Source organism: Physeter macrocephalus, chromosome 18, assembly GCF_002837175.3.
Source record: "Physeter macrocephalus isolate SW-GA chromosome 18, ASM283717v5, whole genome shotgun sequence".
In the NCBI taxonomy this organism is placed as follows: domain Eukaryota; kingdom Metazoa; phylum Chordata; class Mammalia; order Artiodactyla; family Physeteridae; genus Physeter; species Physeter macrocephalus.
The window spans coordinates 6,203,277-6,222,608 of record NC_041231.1 but is presented as its reverse complement, the minus strand read 5'-3'; the positions used below and the strand labels follow the sequence as shown (position 1 = coordinate 6,222,608).

General features: G+C 60.5%; 1 protein-coding gene and 3 long non-coding RNA genes across 5 annotated transcripts in view; 1 reads left to right on the top strand and 3 right to left on the bottom strand.

Moving 5' to 3' along the window:
* Window positions 1–438: 438 nt before the first annotated feature.
* On the bottom strand, window positions 439–3,151 carry LOC112062558 (uncharacterized). Its single transcript, XR_002890790.3, has 3 exons — window positions 3,045–3,151; window positions 2,397–2,696; window positions 439–867 (listed from the first exon to the last, which is right to left on the bottom strand). It is a non-coding gene; the product is annotated as an uncharacterized lncRNA (long non-coding RNA).
* Window positions 3,152–5,427: 2,276 nt separating this feature from the next.
* GATA2 (GATA binding protein 2) lies at window positions 5,428–12,115 on the top strand. The gene is made up of 5 exons (XM_024117302.1): window positions 5,428–5,701; window positions 6,117–6,758; window positions 8,436–8,581; window positions 10,417–10,542; window positions 10,997–12,115. Exons 1-5 carry the CDS (start codon window positions 5,473–5,475, stop codon window positions 11,294–11,296), a joined length of 1,443 nt encoding a protein of 480 aa, XP_023973070.1. The 5' UTR covers window positions 5,428–5,472; the 3' UTR covers window positions 11,297–12,115.
* On the bottom strand, window positions 8,623–16,982 carry LOC129391512 (uncharacterized). Its single transcript, XR_008615734.1, has 4 exons — window positions 16,788–16,982; window positions 15,888–16,038; window positions 11,442–11,531; window positions 8,623–9,226 (listed from the first exon to the last, which is right to left on the bottom strand). It is a non-coding gene; the product is annotated as an uncharacterized lncRNA (long non-coding RNA).
* Window positions 16,983–17,068: 86 nt separating this feature from the next.
* The window catches only part of LOC129391506 (uncharacterized), an 11,286-nt gene continuing 9,022 nt past the window's right edge, over window positions 17,069–19,332 (bottom strand). The window contains exons 3-4 of one of the 2 annotated variants that reach the window (XR_008615715.1): window positions 17,960–18,040; window positions 17,069–17,151 (exon numbers count right to left, since the gene is read on the bottom strand). This is a non-coding gene — a long non-coding RNA (uncharacterized lncRNA). The remainder of the gene's footprint in view (window positions 17,152–17,959; window positions 18,041–19,332) is intronic. The other variant, XR_008615714.1, reaches the window with a different exon arrangement.

Here is a 19,332-nt window from a genome sequence, read left to right as displayed (position 1 = left end):
CCGGGCGCCGCGCCCCGCGGCCCTTTATCCTGTGTGGCTGGGGTGCGGGTGGGGGAGAGCACGGGGTCTGGAAGTCTCCCCCCTGCCCCGAGCCGGAGTCGGAATCCTTTTAGTGGGATTTCAATAAGAATGGGGCCGCCGCGGTCTCGGGATCTGCCTCCGGGAGGCGGGAGGCGTAGACGGCGGCGGTCTGGTCTGTCTGGACCCAGGGCCTTTAGAATCCTTCGGCGGAGGCCAGGCTTGAACTCCAGGTTGCCTCGGCAGCGAGGGGAAAGCTCTGGCATTCAGGGCCCCCGGATGTGGCGGCCGTTCCTTTCCCGGAAAACACGGAAGGAAATTCGTTGTTTTGGAAAAAGCCACGTCTCCCGGGGTCGGGAACATCTGGCAGTGAGCTCTGGGTCTACGCAGGCACCTCGCGCTGGGATTCGTTCATGAGCAGGCAGGATTCGAGAAGCAGGTAGGGCCAGTGCGGCTGCCCAGGCGTCTGGGGAGCGTTTCCCAGCCGGGTTGACAAATTGCAAACAAATTGCGTCTAACGAAACGGATTTACCAGTTGTCCTGCTGCCGGGCTGCGGGGCTGCCAGGCCTCCGAGCACACCGTGGCAGTTCATGGAGGAGGGAGAAACGCGGCTCGATTGTCTGCAGGTCTCAGCAGGGCCCCTTGCTGTCGGGCTTGGAGGTGGTGGTTAGAACCTCGTAAGGAGATACAGGGTCTCCGAGGAGCCTCCACCCCGGGTGCGGACACGAGTAGGACGTTGGACCCCGGTCTTTACAATTCAAAAAGGCCCGGAAAACGGTTGTGGTGGGAGAATTAGCATGGAGGCGGGAGGAGAGGGAGACTTCAGATTTGGGGGGCTGGAAGTGAACCTGAAAGAGCAGGAGGGGCTGTTGGATCCCTGGTCGCCTCACTGGGGAGCCCCTCTGGAGGATGATTGAGGCCCGAGAAGATCTGAGGCCTTGCCTTAGAGGGGACTTCTGAACCCCTCTAGCTAGAGCGGCCCCCACTTCCTTCTCAGTACCCCTCAAGGCACATTGCCAGTGAGGCCGCTGTGTTGCAAATTAAATATCCCTAAGGAAGGCAGCCCCTAAGCAAACGGATTTCTTTAAACATCCCCTCCACTGCTGGCCAATTAGATGCCCATAGGAAAAGGTGAGAATTAGGTTACAGAGAGAAGGCAAACTTATGGTCCCAGAGGGGCCGCCTCAGGTGAGCCAAATTTAAACAAAGGGCAGGGAGGGGAGGGTCGCACAGGACAGGGAAGACCTGAGCAGCTGAGTGCCGGGCCGAGGCCTTGAGGGTCTCTAGAACCGGGCTTCGGATCTCTGCACCCCCAGCTCCCGAGAAAGCACCCCGGGCGGCTCCGAGCCGCGTTCTGCTAGGGAATCTCCAGTCATTTGGAAAAGGTCGTTAGAAAATTCAGTTTTGCCGCTGCCCTTCCCCAGTCCTTTATAAAATCTTGTTCCCATGTAAGGAAAGTGACAGCTTTAGTGCGACCAAAGGGCAGCGGCCCGCATTTGCAACAATACTTGGGAGTGAACAAAAAAAAAAAAAAAAAAAAAAGGAAGGAAAAAAGGAACGTGTCTCTCTAAACGTGTTCTGGAGACCCCACACTCCGAGGCCGTAAACTGAAATAAATCCTCCCTCTGAAGCCCCGAGGATGCCCACCCCAGTCCATCCTGGGAGCTGACCTGACCCTCCCTGGAGGTTTGTTCCATCCGAAGTGATGAGATGGTCTCGCTGCCCGGTGGGCAAGGCACCTGGTTATGTCCATCGGTCTGTCTGGCAGACACACTCACCAGCGGGACACCCCTCCGCCCATTATGGGCCAGCTAGGGGCCCTGGGGCCTGGTGCCCCGCTTTTCTCTCCCAGACGGGTTAGTTCCTGCTGGAGAACGCAGCAGTCCCGCGTCCAACGCAGGAGCTCCAACCAATGTGGAGGCCTCAGCCAAGCCGGCTGCCTGTCTGCCTTTTGCCGGGAGGCAACCCCACGGCCTCGAGAGACCCTGGCAGGGTTCCCCTTTCCCTTTTTTATCTCTAGGCCCGGATTGCGGGAAGGGAGGCTGGTGCAGATCTCCCGAGGCCCCTGCTCGAGCATTGCTTAACTGCCCTGCTAAGCTCCTCTTCGCGGCGATTTTCTGAGCCGCCGATCGGGGTAATTAAATCCCCGCCCGCGCTCCGTGCTGCGCCAGGCCGGTGGGCAGCGCAGGGCTGCCGTTCGGGCAGGGGCCCACCCGGGCGGGTCACCTCCATCCCGGCAGTGGGCAGGACGCTGCCCCGGAGGGGCTTCAGGCTGCCCCGGAGGAGCTTGAAGCCGAGCTCGCAGTGATGAAACTGCAGACCCACCCAGAACCGGAGATAATTTGAACCGCGCCTTTGGGGGGAAAAAGGCGATTACCTGCTTTCCTGAGGGCTCGGAACGACCACCTCCCTGCGAGCCGAGGCTCCGATCGCGGCCCCGCGGTAAGCTTCCGCTCGGCTCCGGCGTTCACCGCCTCGCGGTCGGCCTGAGGGTCGGGGGCCTCCCGCGCTCGGTCCTGGGGTTTGAGCTCCTATAGGGCAGCCTTGCCGGACACGGGGGATTGTCCCCGAGGCCGTGGGGTCTTTGAGAAGCTCCTGCTGGGCTCCGAGGCGACGAAACAGGCTGGGGGCTTCGCGGCGATCGCGTTTTACGCGTTGATGAATCGTAAGCTAAAGGCTGCGAGGAGAAACAGACGTACGGAGAGACAGCGGGTCTGGGCCAGACCGCAAGCGTTTCGGGGCGCGCGAACAGGGAGGCACGGAGGCCGCTCACCTGCCCGGTCCGGCTGCCGAGGCCCGGCGGCCGCGGCCTCGAGCTCCCGCTCCCGGCCCCGGCGCGCCTTACTCGGCGGGCGCCGGCCTCCTCTCCCGCAGACCGGAGTTTCGAGAAGCCCGGGCCCCGCGCGCCTGGGAGTGGAGCGGAGCGGGAGGCGCGCGGGCGGCCAGGGCAGACGGGCCCCAAGGGCCGGAGGCGCGCGGGTTCCCAGCGGGATGGGGCTCTGCACCCCTGTCCCCGCGCCTTTACCTGCGCCAGGGCCTCGGACAGACGAACGGACAGCCGGACGCAGAGGCAGGAGGAGGCCCCCAGCCCGAGCCCGCACCCCCTTGGCGCTGCCCAGAGCTGGCCTGGGAGAGGGTGACGGGGGCGCGCCGGCGGAGCCGGGCCTGGCCTGGTGCCCCCCGAGCCGAGGGGACCGAGGGCTTTCCTCCCTCCTCAGATTATTAAAAAGTTCATTTCCTGGCGAATCGGGTGACGTCAGGGGCCCGGCGTCGCGGTGGCGGGGCTGCCCGGCCGGAGAAGCCGCCTCCAGTTACCCAATTACCGACTGTCAATCCCGCCGCCCCTCCCCCACCCTCCCGGGGGTGGCCAGGGCCCCGGCCCTCCCCCCTGCTGCGGACCCACCTAGCATCCCTCTGGGCTTCTACCCCCGAGAGCCGTGGACCAGCGAGGGGAGGGGGCTGAGGATGTCGATTACTCCCCATTACCCCCGCACCTGTCTCTTCATCCCCCCCCCCCTTTTTTTTTTTGTTCCCGACCCCTCTCCTGGGCCGTAGGCTCCCTTCAAGCCTCGGTCTCCTCCGTCTATACAATGGGAGAGAGCAAAGAGATTTGTGCACCCGGCCCACTTCACCCACAGAGCCGGATCTCTGGACTGGAGGCTTGTGGAGAGCAGTTCCAGGTGACTTAGGGGACGGAGTTCTCAGACCACCATCTCCCTCTCCCCAGGGGCCGCCTTAGGGAACCCCCCCCCCCTTCCCGAGGAAAAAAATGCCTCCTCCTGCCCGGAGGCGTCTCCTTCGAGCCGGCGCCGGCGCCAGTCCGGGTCTGCACGGCCTCGCCCCAGGCAGTTCGGCCCGTTGGTCTGCGAAGGCCACGCCCGGGAAGGGGACGCCCCCTCCCCCTCTCCGGAGCCGCCAGCCAGGCCACCTCCACCAGGTCAGGCCGTCCTAAGCGGCCTCTTGTCCGAGGCCCAGGTGCCCTCGGGGGCCCCGTAGTTCCTGCCCTGCACCGATCCTGCTGTCCCGCAGCAGTCCTCCCCCCCCCCCACCCCCCGCTTAGCCAGAGCCCCAGTTGGGGGAGGGAACGGTCTCGGTAGGTAGTTGGACTCCCATGGCCACGTTCAGTGGTAAAGGAGGTGGGATCCGAGAGAGTGGAAGGGCTGGCGTCCCGGGGAGAGGACACTCAAACACCCAGAGGGTGCGCGGCCCAGGCTCCCGGGGAGGGGGCCCAGTTGGAGGTTAGTTACTGGGAGGAGGGCCCGGAGGTTAGGGGAGCCAAGAGCGTCCGCAAGAGGGGGCGCACAGTCGGCCCGCGGGGTGCGGGTCCTGGGGGGAACGTCGGCAGCAGGGGCCGCCGGGAGGGCGCGGGGAGGAGGCGGGCAGGCGCAGGGGGGCAGGCCCGCGGGTCCGTCCGGGAGTCCAGGGGACCGGGAGTTGCGGGCGCAGCCAATGGGGGGCGGAGGCTGGGCGGCGCGCGGCGCTGATTGGCTGGCGCGGGCTTCTTAGGCGTGCGCGGCCCCCGCTTCATGTCTGTGCAGGAGTCGCGAGCTGGCGCCAGGGCGGCCGGAGGATGCCGAGGGGCCGGAGCCGGGCGGGCCGGAGGCCGAGGCGCGCGCTGACCCCCGCTCCCACCCCGTGAGCCCCGCCATCCGCCCGACGCGCCGTCCCTGAGCCCGCCGCCCCCCGGGCTCCCGCCCCGTGCTGCCCGCTCCAAGGCCGCGCCCCCTCCCGCGGCGCTGCGTGTGTAAGTTTGGGCTTCGAGAGCGGGCCGGGGGCCTGGGGCGCGCCGGGCTCTGCGGGGTCACTGCGGGGGCCTGGGCCCCGCGGGCCAGGCTGCGGGTGACTGCTTTGGTGTGCCTCGGTGAGAGGTCCTGCTCGTGTCGCCGGGGAGTGCGCGCGGGGGGTGGGGGTGGGCTGGCTCTGGGCTCGTGGGGCAGCGTGTGTGTTTGGGGAGGCGAGGTCAGTCCGTGTCAGCGCCAAGTGTAGTTCTGTGCGTGTCGCTAGCATCGTGTGCCCCCGTGGGTGCTCGGGCGCCTGTCTTCAACTTCCAGTCGGTGTTTGTGTTTGTGTACAGGGCTGGTGCGAGGGGGGGGGGGCGGTGAGCCTCTGGCTGAAGAGCGACTCTGCGCGTTTGTTGGGGCCGCTGGTGTCGGTGCTTGGCCCCGCGTGTGACCCCGTGCGCACAAGTGCGTGGCTCCGGGACCCGGGTCACTGTGGGAGCGTGCGTGGCTAAGCCGGCTCCCCCACCCTCCTTTCGTTTTGAGCTTTGGGCTTTCCTCCCAGCCGGGACCGGTCTGCGGCTGAACTCGGCTGGGGCGCAGCGGCGCGCGGGACGCCGTGTGGCGGGGCTTTGGGGGTGTCGGGCCGTGGGGGCGCCCCTCACGCCCCCTTCCGTCGTGCAGGGACGCCGCCACCGCCTCCGCCCAGGTCCCGGGCCTCCGCCGCCGCCGGCCATGGAGGCGGCTCCGGAACAGCCGCGCTGGATGGCGCACCCCGCCGTGCTGAACGCTCAGCACCCAGACCCGCACCACCCGGGCCTGGCGCACAGCTACATGGAGCCCGCGCAGCTGCTGCCTCCCGACGAGGTGGACGTCTTCTTCAACCACCTCGACTCGCAGGGCAACCCGTACTACGCCAACCCGGCCCACGCGCGGGCGCGCGTCTCCTACAGCCCCGCGCATGGTGAGCAGGGGCCCGTGGGTGACTGGGAGCCCAGACGCCGAGCGCCCGGCGCGGGAGGGGACGAGGCCCGGCTGGCTGCTTCCCGGATGTGGGATCCGCAGGAATCGGAGCAGCTGAGAAATCGGGCCGGGAAAGGAGCGGGCAGCGGCCTCTTGGGGAGGGTCTGGGCCCCGTAGGGCTTCTGCCCGTCTCCAGCTGGCCTGTGAGGGTTTCCTCCAGGCTTGTCCGGGGGTCCTTGTGTGCCACTTGTCCTTCCGCTCCGGACGGACATTCCTGACTGTTGCCGGTTGGGGTGTTACATTTCTGGTTTTCTTCGGGGAGGGGTCACTTGGTTGTAGGGAGTTGTGGCCCTGTGTGTCCGTGTCCCGGCTCGGCGCAGCCTCGCGCACCCTGACCCCTCTCCCTCCCCCCGCAGCCCGGCTGACCGGAGGCCAGATGTGCCGCCCACACTTGTTGCACAGCCCGGGGCTGCCCTGGCTGGACGGGGGCAAAGCAGCCCTCTCCGCGGCTGCAGCACATCACCACAACCCCTGGACCGTGAGCCCCTTCTCCAAGACGCCGCTGCACCCCGCGGCTGCCGGAGGCCCCGGAGGCCCCCTCTCTGTGTACCCAGGGGCAGGGGGTGGGAGCGGGGGAGGCACTGGCAGCTCTGTGGCCTCCCTCCCCCCCACCGCAGCCCACTCGGGCTCCCACCTCTTCGGCTTCCCACCCACGCCACCCAAAGAAGTGTCTCCCGACCCCAGCACCACTGGGGCTGCCTCCCCAGCCTCCTCCTCCGCAGGGGGGGGTGCGGCCCGGGGGGAGGACAAGGACGGCGTCAAATACCAGGTGTCACTGACGGAGAGCATGAAGATGGAAAGTGGCAGTCCCCTGCGCCCAGGCCTGGCCGCCATGGGCACCCAGCCTGCCACGCACCACCCAATCCCGACCTACCCCTCCTATGTGCCGGCCGCCGCCCACGACTACAGCAGCGGGCTCTTCCACCCTGGAGGCTTCCTGGGTGGCCCGGCCTCCAGCTTCACCCCTAAGCAGCGGAGCAAGGCGCGCTCATGCTCAGGTAAAGGCAGGGCCGGGGACCTAGTGGAAGTGGGGACGGTTTGTGCTTTGCGGGGGAGGGGGCCGTGATATGGGAGATGGGGCAGGGTCGGTGTCCTGTATCCGGGATGGGTGACGTCCCTCTCTAATGGCCCCCAGCAGATCTTTGAGACCCCAGGACGGGGGACAGGGGACCCTAGAACTTTGGCCCTTAAGTGTTCCTGGTGGCCCCAACGTTTATTGCCCTTCCCCACTCCTCACCCTCCCCTCCAAGGTTGGCCACTGCCCGACCAGAACACAGAACGGGAATCCCCCCTTCCCCTCCCTGAGTCTTAAGTGAAAATTCGAGCAGCCTCATGACTTAGCATGTGAGAGAATGCAATATGCAGGTGAGAGCAGTGAGGCGGCGTATACGTGTGTGTACATGTGTTTGTGAGCGTGTGTGCGCGCTGTGGGTGCGCTCAGCTCTTCCCAGAGGCTCCAGACCCTTAAGGAGTCTGGATCTCCGACTTCATCAGTCCGGTCTTGGGATTTCGATGGCTCCCAGCCTTCTTGGGAGATTCCCCCCCACCCCCCAGGCAAAATTCCCAGGACCTGATCCGGCTCCCTGCCCCCTGGCGTGTCCTTCACTCTCCCTCCCCGAGGGCTGGAGCGAGGGTAAGGAGCTGTAGGTGCCTCTGGCCCTCTGCTGCGGGAACTGGCTGGGACCGGGCTGGCTTGTCCAGGAATGCGGCTGCAGAGCAGACGCCGCTGTGGCTGGTGTGGGGCTCCTGCTGTCCACACCTCCTTCCAGTCCCTTTAAGACGGGGAAGAGGAAGATGTTTAAAACTTCTGCTGCTGAGTCCAGAAACGGCCTTTTCGCGCCCGTGTGGACTGACAGCTTCGTTTAATCTAAATGGGCAGAGGTGTCCGGGGGTAACCTCACGCTAAGGCAGCCGTGTGGCTCCACCCTGCCGCCGCCAGTGCCCACTCCGGTCCCACCTCGGGGCCCTGTTTTGCTCAGACCGGCTCGCTTGCCTTCAATTAGTCCTTTCTCCCAAATTTGTTTTACGTTCTATCTGAATTCCAGATGGCCCTTTAACAACAACAAAACAAAATACCACCACCACCAGCAACAGACCAAGGTCACTTAGCCTACTCAGCCTCAGAAAACGAAAGGGCTTATTATTTATGTCATGTTAAAGAACAGCAACTTCCACCCCGGTCCAGCGCCTTGGCGGAAGGCAGGGAGGTGGGGGATTGAGAAGGAAGTGACCGTGGACGGAGGGACGGAGAACAGAAGGAGGGGGCTGAGGACACAGGACGGGGAGCGGGGACGCCGCTGGGGAGAAAGGACAGGGACAGAAGAGGAGAGGGACCAGAAAGGGGGCCGAGTCCTCCCAGCCCAGCCAGCCTGAGCTGGCGACTCGCGCCACGCCCGCCCGCCTTGCCGCCGTCGGCAGAGTTTGCTGTAAATACCCTCTCCCGGCCCGGGCCGGCCTGCTGAGGACCCCTGGGGCCCTGGCCACACTCCTCCCTCCTCCCTCCCGCCCCATTCCCCTGCCTTAAGCTACTCTCCGAATCCCACCTCCCTCCGGGGCCCTCTTCCTGCCAGGCTGGAGCTAAAAGTCACACCCAGAGGCAGCCTGGCTGGCCCGCCGGCCCCCTCTGGTGACTTGGTCGGTTGAACAGGCTGGTGTCTCCCCCTGTCCCCTTTCAGAAGGCCGGGAGTGTGTCAACTGCGGGGCCACGGCTACCCCTCTCTGGCGGCGGGACGGCACCGGGCACTACCTGTGCAACGCCTGCGGCCTCTACCACAAGATGAACGGGCAGAACCGGCCGCTAATCAAGCCCAAGCGGAGACTGGTAGGAGCGGGCAGCCTGGGCTGGGGGGCTGCCGGGCAGCACCCGGGGGGCATCGACCTGGGCGGGAGCTGACAGTTAACTACAGAAAACAAACCAACCTTCAAATACAGGTGCTCTGTCGCTTGTACTCTTATCATTAAAATCACTTGGGTGTCAGTTGGGATTGCCCTGCTTTTAGGCTAGATTTTTGTCAGGCCAGACTTCCCCTCTGCAGCCCACCTGGTACCTTCAGGGATCCCCCGAAGTTGAGCATCCAGGGGCCCAAGTCCGGTCCCCTGGCCTCTGTTAAACTCCTTTTAAAAATAGGGCCGTGAAGTAATTTTCCTTGTAGCCCGGGCTGCTCTCCCTGGCTTCCCCACACAGTCTCCTCACGCTTATTTAAATAAAACACACACACCAACCACCAAAAAAAAACCTGCCCTTTATTATTTTTCCATGGAGTCACCTATACTGTGTATTTTCATTTGAGTGATTTAAAAAAAATGCCCTTTCGGATCTCCTGCCGGAGTTTCCTATCCGGACATCTGCAGCCCAAAGATAAGGAAACTTCGCGTATCTGTTTCCGGACTCCGCCAGTTTTCAGTCTCTCCTCGGCTCAGTCCTGCCTCTTGCTGGGCTGTTTTGAAACTTCTAATCCCCTCCACTCTGCAAATAATGCATAAAATGCTAAGAATAATAAATATATTTTTTCAGGGCGAAGTGATTTATGAGGCTTAAATCGCTTGCTGCTTTGGGGGCCCCCTTTTTTTTTTTTCCCTGGAGCGAGGGCGGGGTGAGGGCCCGGGTGGTGGAGGATGCGGGCTTGGTCCCTGAGTCAGAATTCCAGCTTCAGGCTGCTTACTCACCACCCTCACCCCTCCCCACCCCGTGGCTGCAGGCCGGCCCCTCTGGACCAGGCTGGGGCCTGGGGCCACTCCTGCCTCCCACCCCCACCCCTGCTGCCCCGCGGTTCCCTGGGAAGTGCTCTTGTGGGTTTGGAGAGGGCTTTCTGCTTTCTGGGGTAAAGACTCTCTAGCCTCTTCTCTTGGGAGCCTTCAGCTCCCTTCTCCAGAAACCAGACGTTTCCAGGTCACCTCTGCCCTGCATTTCCTGAGGGGCTAGGGGGCAGTTAGAACTCTGAGGATTGGGGTATGGGGTGCTGGACAGATAGACCGGTGTTGTCCAATAAAGCTGTGAAGATGGACACTTTGTAGGTCTGCCCCGTCCACTGTGGTTGCCTCTAGCTCGTGCTGGGACTAGTGATCCTTTGAAATGTGGCTGGTGCAATTGAAGGAACTGAATTAAATTGTAGTTCAGTTTAATTTAAATGGCCACAGGGCCAGTGGCTACTGCATTGGACACTGCAGCTCGACTCCCTGAGCATTTCACATCCCTGCCCTGGGCAGCTGCAGGGCCCCCTCCTCTGGCCTCAGGAGTTCAGACACGCCCAGGATTAGGGGTTTTGTGGGAGTGCAGCTCCAGACCCAGGTGCTCCAGGGGGCCCAGCCAGCCTTCTAAACCGAAGTCCCCTTCTCAGAGCCTCAGTTTCCCCATCCGTAGCGTTAGATTGTTTGTTTGGTGATCGGGGGAGGTGGCTACTTTTTCCTTCCAGCTCTTGCAACCCCTTTGATTCTGAGATCAGCCTTCAGAGAGTCCTTTATTCTAAAGTTCTGTGATGGTTTAGGTCTCAGATTCTAGAATTCCACGGCTCTGAGATGCCTTGATTCCCCTGTGAGATTTGCTGCTCCTGGGCTAAGCTGGCAGGGGCCGGGGTGGCGCGAGGGTCTGGGAGGAGGTGGGGGGGGCGTGGGAGCCCAGCCTGCTGACGCCACGCCTCCCCTCCCCTCCCCTTCCAGTCGGCCGCCAGGAGAGCGGGCACCTGTTGTGCAAATTGTCAGACGACAACCACCACCTTATGGCGCCGAAACGCCAACGGGGACCCTGTCTGCAACGCCTGTGGCCTCTACTACAAGCTGCACAATGTGAGTCCGCCCTGCCTGGCCCGCCCCACCTCCCGGGGGACCACTGCGCTTTGTGCTGCCAGGAGAGGCCTCGGCGGCAATCTCCAGCGTGGCTTGGCTTGGGAAGCTGCCCTGAGCGCCAGAAGGGCTTCCCACAAGGGGGGCAAGCTGGCTGGGAGGATGGGAGGGGCAGGGGCCGGTGGGTCGAGGAAAGCGGTGTCTCGGCTTTGGGGTGGGGTTTGGTGGTGTGGCTCGATGGGGGGCGGCGCTGGCATTTCGTAGGCCAAAGGCCCTGCAGGCTGCCAGGCAGCCCCACGCGGTGAAAGGCGCCTTTCTCAAGATGGCAGCGGCGCTGGCGAGAAGCCCTTGGTGGGCAGGGGCCCTTTGGAAGCGGGGCCCCCCGTGCGAGCTGGGGGTGGGGCTCTTGCTCTGGGAAGGGAGCTCCACCCCCTGAGAGCTCCGTGGTTGCCCCCAGGTGAACAGGCCGCTGACCATGAAGAAGGAAGGCATCCAGACTAGGAACCGGAAGATGTCCAACAAGTCCAAGAAGAACAAGAAGGGGGCCGAGTGCTTTGAGGAGCTGTCCAAGTGCATGCAGGAGAAGGCCTCCCCCTTTAGCGCGGCTGCCCTGGCCGGACACATGGCGCCTGTGGGCCACCTCCCGCCCTTCAGCCACTCGGGACACATCTTGCCCACCCCAACGCCCATCCACCCCTCCTCCAGCCTGTCCTTCGGCCACCCCCACCCATCCAGCATGGTGACCGCCATGGGCTAGGGGCCGCCCCCCACGGACCGACAGACAGACGCCGAGGAAGGCGCTCCCGGGACGGGGGGGGCGGGGACCCGACCCTCAGCTGCCCGTCCTTCCCCGGAGACTGATGCTGCCCTGCCAGCCCAGCTGGAGCCCCACGCTGCCTCACCTGTGGGCCCGTCGGCCGTCACTGTGAAGATGCTCCCTGGGCTGGGAGGCTGCCTCGGCCTCCCAGGTGGGGCCTCCACCACGGATAACTCTGTTTGGCGAGCAGAAAGGACAACCTTATGAAGACTGGGGGCAAGGGACACACGAAGGAAACCGCGTCGTCGTAGAAGGGAAAGGGAGCAGGCAGAAGTAATTTATTTTGCTCTCGTTTCTCACGAGGACTGGGAGACTTGGGCCGTCTGAGCTGCCCCACGTTCGCGGGGCTTCCTCGGCGCCAAGTGCCACTCGACCGTTCCCCGTGCCCGGCTCCGGGGGCAGGTCCTCGGGGACCTCGGCCTGCACCCTCTCCACTGGCTCCCTCTCTGAAAGCGCTGAACCCAGGCTGGGCTGAGCCAATCCAGAGGGGCCGCGGCCGGGCGCAGAGGGCAGAGACAATCACGGGCGGTCCCGCGCAGATTCCCAGGCCGGGGCTGGGTCACAGGAAGGAAACGTTTTCTTGAGAGGGGAAGCGTCTCTCCGATTGCTCCCCTGGCTCTGAGGCTGAGGCTGGGGTGACCCGTGCGCCCTAGACGGGTCTGAGCTACAGCCACCTCCTCTGCCCGGCGGACCCCTGTACATACATCCTCCTTCTGCTAACGCCTAAACCCCCTCCTCTCCAACTCTGAGACAAAAGAAGAAAATGTTAAAAAAAAAAAAAAAACAAAAAAACAAACACCTACATAAGCTTAACTCGCCGATGAGTTAGTTGTTTTATTTTTAAACTCTTTTTGGGTCCAGTCAATTGTACGTTGCCACGAAAGCCCTTGCTATGGAAAGGAATAAAACCTACAAACCAAGGCTGTAGCTTCGCAGTTATTTTTGGAAAAGTTCTCAGATCCCACGGCCCTAGAACGGGGAGCCAGGGGCCAGGGGTGGGGCCTTGGCTGCTCCTGGCTTCCAGGGGGCTGACCTGGCAGGTGGCGAAGGCAGGAGCTGGGGGTGGGTCAGAGCCAGGACCGAGGGAGAGGCCGCGACCCTGCTGGGTCCTGGGAGATGCCAGGGTTCTGCTCTGCCTTGCTGTGGCTGTCTGTCTGGATCCTTCCCAAGGAAAAAACAAAAACAAAAACAAACACCTACATAAGCTTAACTCGCCGATGAGTTAGTTGTTTTATTTTTAAACTCTTTTTGGGTCCAGTCAATTGTACGTTGCCACGAAAGCCCTTGCTATGGAAAGGAATAAAACCTACAAACCAAGGCTGTAGCTTCGCAGTTATTTTTGGAAAAGTTCTCAGATCCCACGGCCCTAGAACGGGGAGCCAGGGGCCAGGGGTGCGGCCTTGGCTGCTCCTGGCTTCCAGGGGGCTGACCTGGCAGGTGGCGAAGGCAGGAGCTGGGGGTGGGTCAGAGCCAGGACCGAGGGAGAGGCCGCGACCCTGCTGGGTCCTGGGAGATGCCAGGGTTCTGCTCTGCCTTGCTGTGGCTGTCTGTCTGGATCCTTCCCAAGGTACAGCTGTACATAACCGTGTCCGAGCTTAGATTCTGTATGCGGCAGTGGCGGGGTGCGGTGGCCAGCAAGGACCCGGCCCAGGAAGAGGGTTGTGCTGATGTAGTCCAAGTGCAATATGGGGGGCACCACAGCCAGAAGTAACTTATTTTGTACTAGTATCCGCATAAGAAAAAGAATCGGCAGTATTTTCTGGTCTTATGTTTTATTTGGCTTGTTTTATTTTGGATTAGTGAACTAAGTTATTGTTAATTATGTACAACATTTATATATTGTCTGTAAAAATTGTATGCTCTCTTCCTACTCCTTCGAAGTGAAAACTGTTAAGAGTAATAAAATACTTTTTGTGAATGTCTCTGGCATGTCTTGTGGGCTCCTGGGGCTCCCGAGTCCCAGCTGCCGAGACCGCATCAGTCCTACAGCCGGCGATTTGGATGGAGGGGCCCCGGGGGTAGGAGAGGGGCCCTGTCTGCCCGGGGTCTCAGATCCTGACCCTCCTCCCCTGAATTGCTCCCGTCTGAGTTCTCTCATTACCACCTAGCAGGGGTCCTGGCTGGGTGGATACCGGGGAGGCTCAGGAAGGCTATGGGTTCTGCAGCCTTTAGCCCACGTTCTGACCCTTCTCCTAAGCGCTCACACAGAACCCAGCAAGGCCTGATGCCCCTCCTAATGCCATCCTCTTCCTTCCAGGTGTCAATCAGCTCTTGTGTCTGAGCCATCTGGTCACCAGAATTCATGGTCATTGACAGACCTGGTCCCCAGTGTCTCTGATCACTGATGCCATTGATCGCCGTCCTCTTTAGTCAGTGACACCGGTTATTGGAGACAGTCATCAGGACTGATACTCCTGATCAATGACACGTCCGACCCCCGGAGCCCGTGAGCACAGACATCTGATTGCTAACAACGGATCACCACACGTGACCACCAGTATTTCATCAATGCCCTCTGGTCGGTGACGTGTCCGATCACCGACATCCACGGAACGTGATCACCAGTGTGTCCAGAGACCGACCTTGCTCACCAGTCGTACGTCTCCTCGTGGACCTCTCTTACCACCCATGTTCCACACCTATTCGCCAGTATTTCTATCCAGTGTGTCTGGGTGCTAACAGCTGATAACCACCCTGCCTGTGAGCGTCGGTACCTCTCATCACCCGTGTTCCCGATTGCCAGCGTGCTGATCACCGCTGCACCCGGTCACGAATGTCCTAGGCCACCAAGAAGTACAATCACCAGTGTCACTGATCAGTATTTTTCTGATCGGTGACAGATCTGGTCACTCCTATGTGATCAGCATCTCCAAGCACACAATTTCTCACCACTCATGTCTTCTTAGCAATGTCCTTGGTCACTCTTCTCCAGTCACCAACATCGCTAACCAACAGTGTACCTGACGGCCAATGCCCCGACCACGGACTCCTCTGACCATCAAGTTTTCGGACTACCAACACGGTCGGTCACCGTGACGCCGGTTACTAACACCCGACTGCCCATCACCGCGTCCGACTTCGGTGGTTGCCGGGTCTTCTCACCTTCCAATGTCCCTTGTTCCCCAATCGCCAACCCCCCCGGTCATCAGTATCACCAGCCACCTGTGTCTCTCATCACCTGATTCTCTAACCATCCACGCCTTTGACCCCCAGAAGATCGCACACCACCAAGATCTCTGGGTGGCTCATCACCGACTCTGACCCCCAGTATCTCCTCTACCCTTGGTTATCCAATACATGACACCAATGCTCCCATCGCACCCTCACTCCCCCCATGGTTCCTGGTGTATGATTAATGACATCGCCAACCGCAGATCACTCTGATCACCAAGACCTCTGTGCCACGTCTGAATGACACCGTCTCCCCATGACTCGTGCCACCGTCCCTGACCCTGATCCTCATCATTTCTGCTCCCCGGGTCCCTGACGGTATCTGATGGTCAACCTCTTGCTTCTCGCAGCCCTCGAGTCCCCTGTCCAGGAGGCTCCCCTTTCATCCTCCTCATCCCAGACTGCGTGCCGGCAGGGGGTCACTCGGCGCTGAGGAGGCGATGGTCCTGTGAAGGCCAGAGACGGGGGAGCATCCCTGGGACTCTGCCTCAGGACGCCTCTGCCCCCGCCGTGCCACTGCTACCCTGCCCGTGTCCTCTCTGTGGAGAAGGGAAACAGAGCAAGCAGGAACCAGCTCAGGTGTGTAGCTGGGTGGGCACTGCCGGCCCATCTCAAAGTGCAGGGGCCCCAGGCCCTCTCAGGCCTCCTCGGCAGCTCCCCTTCCAGCCCTTCCCCAGCTCACGGCGTTCTGGCCTCCCCCCCTGGCAGCCGTGGCCACGGCGAGGGCAGGGGTGGTCCTGCTCGCCTGTGCCCTGGCTCACGACTGCGGGTGAGAGCGTCTATCAGATCGTGCATCCGAGCGCACACGCATGCGTGTCCAGTGAACACTGAGACGCCAGGCGCTGCTCTGGCGGGGGGACCACACGGCACACGAGACAAGCAAGAGTCTCTGCGCTTGGGCAGCTTACATCCTAGGCAGTGAGCACCGCGGTGACCCAGCGTGGCCTCTGGCAAACGGGCCTACCCGCCGGGCCCGAATCCAGAGCCCGCGCCAGAAGCTGGAGTCCAGATCTTAGAGACCCAGAGAGACCCGGAACTCAGGAGCCAGAGCCCAAACACAGAGCACTGAGCCTCACCCCCAAATCCAGAACTCAGGGCAAGGACTCTGAGCCTGGGGCCCTGAACCTGGACCTCGGAATCCAGATCTCAGAACAGACAGCCCAGAACCTGGGCCTTGGATGTGGACCCCCAAAGCCACAGCCTAGAGCTCGGAGCTCGGAGCTCAGAACTGAGTCCTGAGGATGAGGACGCGGACCCCAGAGTCTAGAACGTGGCTCAGGACTTCCAGCCAGAATCCAGAGCCCAGAACGACCACACGGACAGCGGCCTCCCCTCATTCCTCTATCACTCCCAGTCTTACTTCTTTCCTGCTGCGGACCAGTGGTACTGGAGGAGCCCAGGCCGGGCATCGCGGAAGGGGCTCAGGTCCAGAAGAGCAGGGCAGCGATCGTCTCGTCCCTCTCGCGTCCCCAGAGTCATTCACGGGTTGGCGGTAGGTGCTTCCCAAACATCTGTTGAACGAGAACCACTCACTTATCCCACGCATGTTTACTGACCCCACTTGTTCTTGGCATTCGGGTGGAGGATGAAACATACAGAGATCCCTGCCGGGGCAGCGGGGCGGGGGCTGCTTCTGACAAAGAGCTGGGGAAGGCGGTCTTGCGGGGCGGGGGCTGCTTCTGACAAAGAGCTGGGGAAGGCGGTGCGGATGCCCCTGAGGAGGCCGGGCGGCCTCCGGGAGCAGGGCACGCGCGCTGGCCCCGGACGCACTGCTGAGCAGCAGAGCCGGGCTGGGGCTCCTGCCCCTGCAGCTTCTGTGCCCACCCCGGTAGCGACGGGTCCCGCAGCCCAGAGTCACTGCGCCGGAAACAGTTTCGATTCTGTGGCCTCAGAGCCCCCAGGCAGGGCGGGCGGGAGGCAGGCAGGCCTCTCAGGGCGATGGTGCCCTTCTGGCTCTGCGGGCGGCGCCACGGTGCCCGGGCTGGGTTGGCCTTTGCTCCATCCATTTGCACCCAGTGGGGCTGGCGGCCCAGGGCCCTTCCTCCTTCCTGGGCTGCTGCTTCCCATGTTCCGTAGGAAGAACCCAACCCCCCGCTGTACTTCTTACAGACCAGCTCTGCCCCCCTCAAAGCCCCTCCTGCCTCCTGCGGACCCACTGCTAGGAACAGGGAAGGAAAAAAGCCTTCCAGTCCCCAGGGCCGCAGAACGGACCCCACCCCGGGGGAACCGGGTTTGGGAGGAATGCCTGCATCCACCTCACCTGGGATGAAGGGAAGACGACGAACCACAGGACCGTCCTGCGCTGACAGCACGGCCGGCACGTCAGAAGGCCACCGGGGTCGTTTGGCTTTTAGGCGAAATGATGAAACGATTCCAAACTTTATCTGGAAAAACAAACAAGACCAGCAGAACAAGTCAGAAAATTAGGGAAAATAGAGCGAGTGTGTGTGTGTGTGAAAATAGAGCGAGGGTGTGTGTGTGTGTGTGTGTGTGTGTGTGTGTGTGTGTGTGTGTGTGTGTGTGTGTGTGTGTCCGTCCTGCGCTGACAGCACGGCCGGCACGTCAGAAGGCCACCGGGGTCGTTTGGCTTTTAGGCGAAATGATGAAACGATTCCAAACTTTATCTGGAAAAACAAACAAGACCAGCAGAACAAGTCAGAAAATTAGGGAAAATAGAGCGAGTGTGTGTGTGTGTGAAAATAGAGCGAGGGTGTGTGTGTGTGTGTGTGTGTGTGTGTGTGTGTGTGTGTGTGTGTGTGTGTAACGCTTTCCAGTATTAAACAAGATTCTATGATCACAATTGTTCAAACCTTGTGGTTGTGCTGTCAGAATAAGCAGATCAATGGCTCAGGCTCAGGTAAGCCCGAAAGAGCCCCTATTATTTATAAGATAATGGACGATAAAGGAGGTATCCTGATCAATGCAGCGTGGAGGGTTATTCAACCCAGTGGCGTCGGAACACCCAGCGGAACAGCACCTCCCTGGGCGAAGACCCGCTCTGATCTAGGACCAGCAGCCTGATGTCTGACAAAAATCTGAATGAATTGCAAATGATTTTAAATTAGTAGATTCAGGGACTTCCCTGGTGGTCCAGTGGTTAGGATTCCAGGCTTTCACTGCCATGGCCCAGGTTCAATCCCTCGTTGGGGAACTGAGATCCCGTAAGCCGCACAGCACGGCCAAAAAAAAAACCATTAGGAAATTCACTGAAAAATAGGCAGAAGATCTGGCCCGGAAGGGACTGTGTGTCTGCAGGGCCGTTTCTGCATCTCTCCCCTCAGGAAGCCCTGTCTCTGCCGCTACCTGGCCCCTCTTGCCCAGACCCGTCTGGGTCTCAGGGTCACTGGGTTTGAGTCCTGATGTCACACGTATTCTAGTCCGCATTCCAGATTTCTTAAGGAGTTAGTTTCGAAACGATCCACTGCAACCTACCAGCTGGATCACCCAGGTTGGTTCCCCAACAGATAAAATGGCAAAGGAACACTGCAAACCTCAAGGTTAAGTTTGTCCTTTCTAGGAACCAAAGAGAAAAAGGGAAAAATTGTTGAACAACAAGATGCCAAAGCTTCTGGAGCAGGGAGGGAGTGGTGGGATAATGCCTGGGATCACGTGTTTGAAACGAGCTCTGAGATCGCGATTCCAGTTCCAAGACCCGAACGCTGAGGAATCTTCCAAATACCTTTAGCAAGAAGCTCTGACTCAGAGCTGTTCAGGACATCATTATTCACAAAACGGAGAGATTGGACACAACCTAAATACTCAGAAAAAGGGCATGATGAGAGTACATTCACAGAAGACCTAAAGCAGGGACTTGAGCAGGTATTTGCACCTCTGTTCACAGCAGCCAAAAGGTGGAAGGAACCCAAGTGTCCACCGACAGATGAACAGATAAAGGAGATGCGGTCCATCCATACGATGGAATACTATGCAGCCTTAAAAAGAAAGGAAATTCTGGGGCTTCCCTGGTGGCGCAGTGGTTGGGGGTCCGAAGAAAGGAAACTCTGACACCTGCTACAACATGGATGAACCTTAAGGACATTATGCTCAGCGAAACGAGTCAGTGACAAAAAGACAAATACTGTATAGGATCCCACTTATCTGAGGCCCCAAGAGCAGTCAGATTCATAGAGACGGAGAGGGGGAGGGGGAGCTAGTGTTTGATGGGGATAGAGTTTCAGTTTGGGAAGATGACAAGGTTCTGGAGATGATGGTGGTGATGGCTGCACAACAGTGTGAATGTACTTAAGGCCACTGAACTGGGCACTTTAAAATGGTTAAAATAGTAAATTTTACGTTATGTGTATTTTACCACAATAAAAAAAGGAGAGAGGTGAGGGAACATAGGACATCCACTAGAAAGGCTTTAAAATGCCTCCCGAAGGTTATGCTCTTAGAGCCAAGTCACGGGTTACAAGTGTCTAACACGATGACAACAGTCACTGCAGCATCTGGGAAAAGAACTGTCACCAAATGCTAACAAATGGTGACAGCTCTGTGATAGACGATTTCTCCTTTTTCTCCCCATTTTCCAACTTTTCTGTAACGAGGTTTAATAGCTTTAATGATAAAAAGTAATATTTAAAAATAATCATCGCAGGGCTTCCCTAGTGGCGCAGTGGTTGAGAGTCCGCCTGCCGATGCAGGGGACACAGGTTTGTGGCCCGGTCCGGGAAGATCCCGCATGCCGCGGAGCGGCTGGGCCCGTGAGCCATGGCCGCTGAGGCTGTGCGTCCGGAGCCTGTGCTCCGCAATGGGAGAGGCCACAACAGTGAGAGGCCCGCGTACGGCAAAAAAAAAAAAAAAAA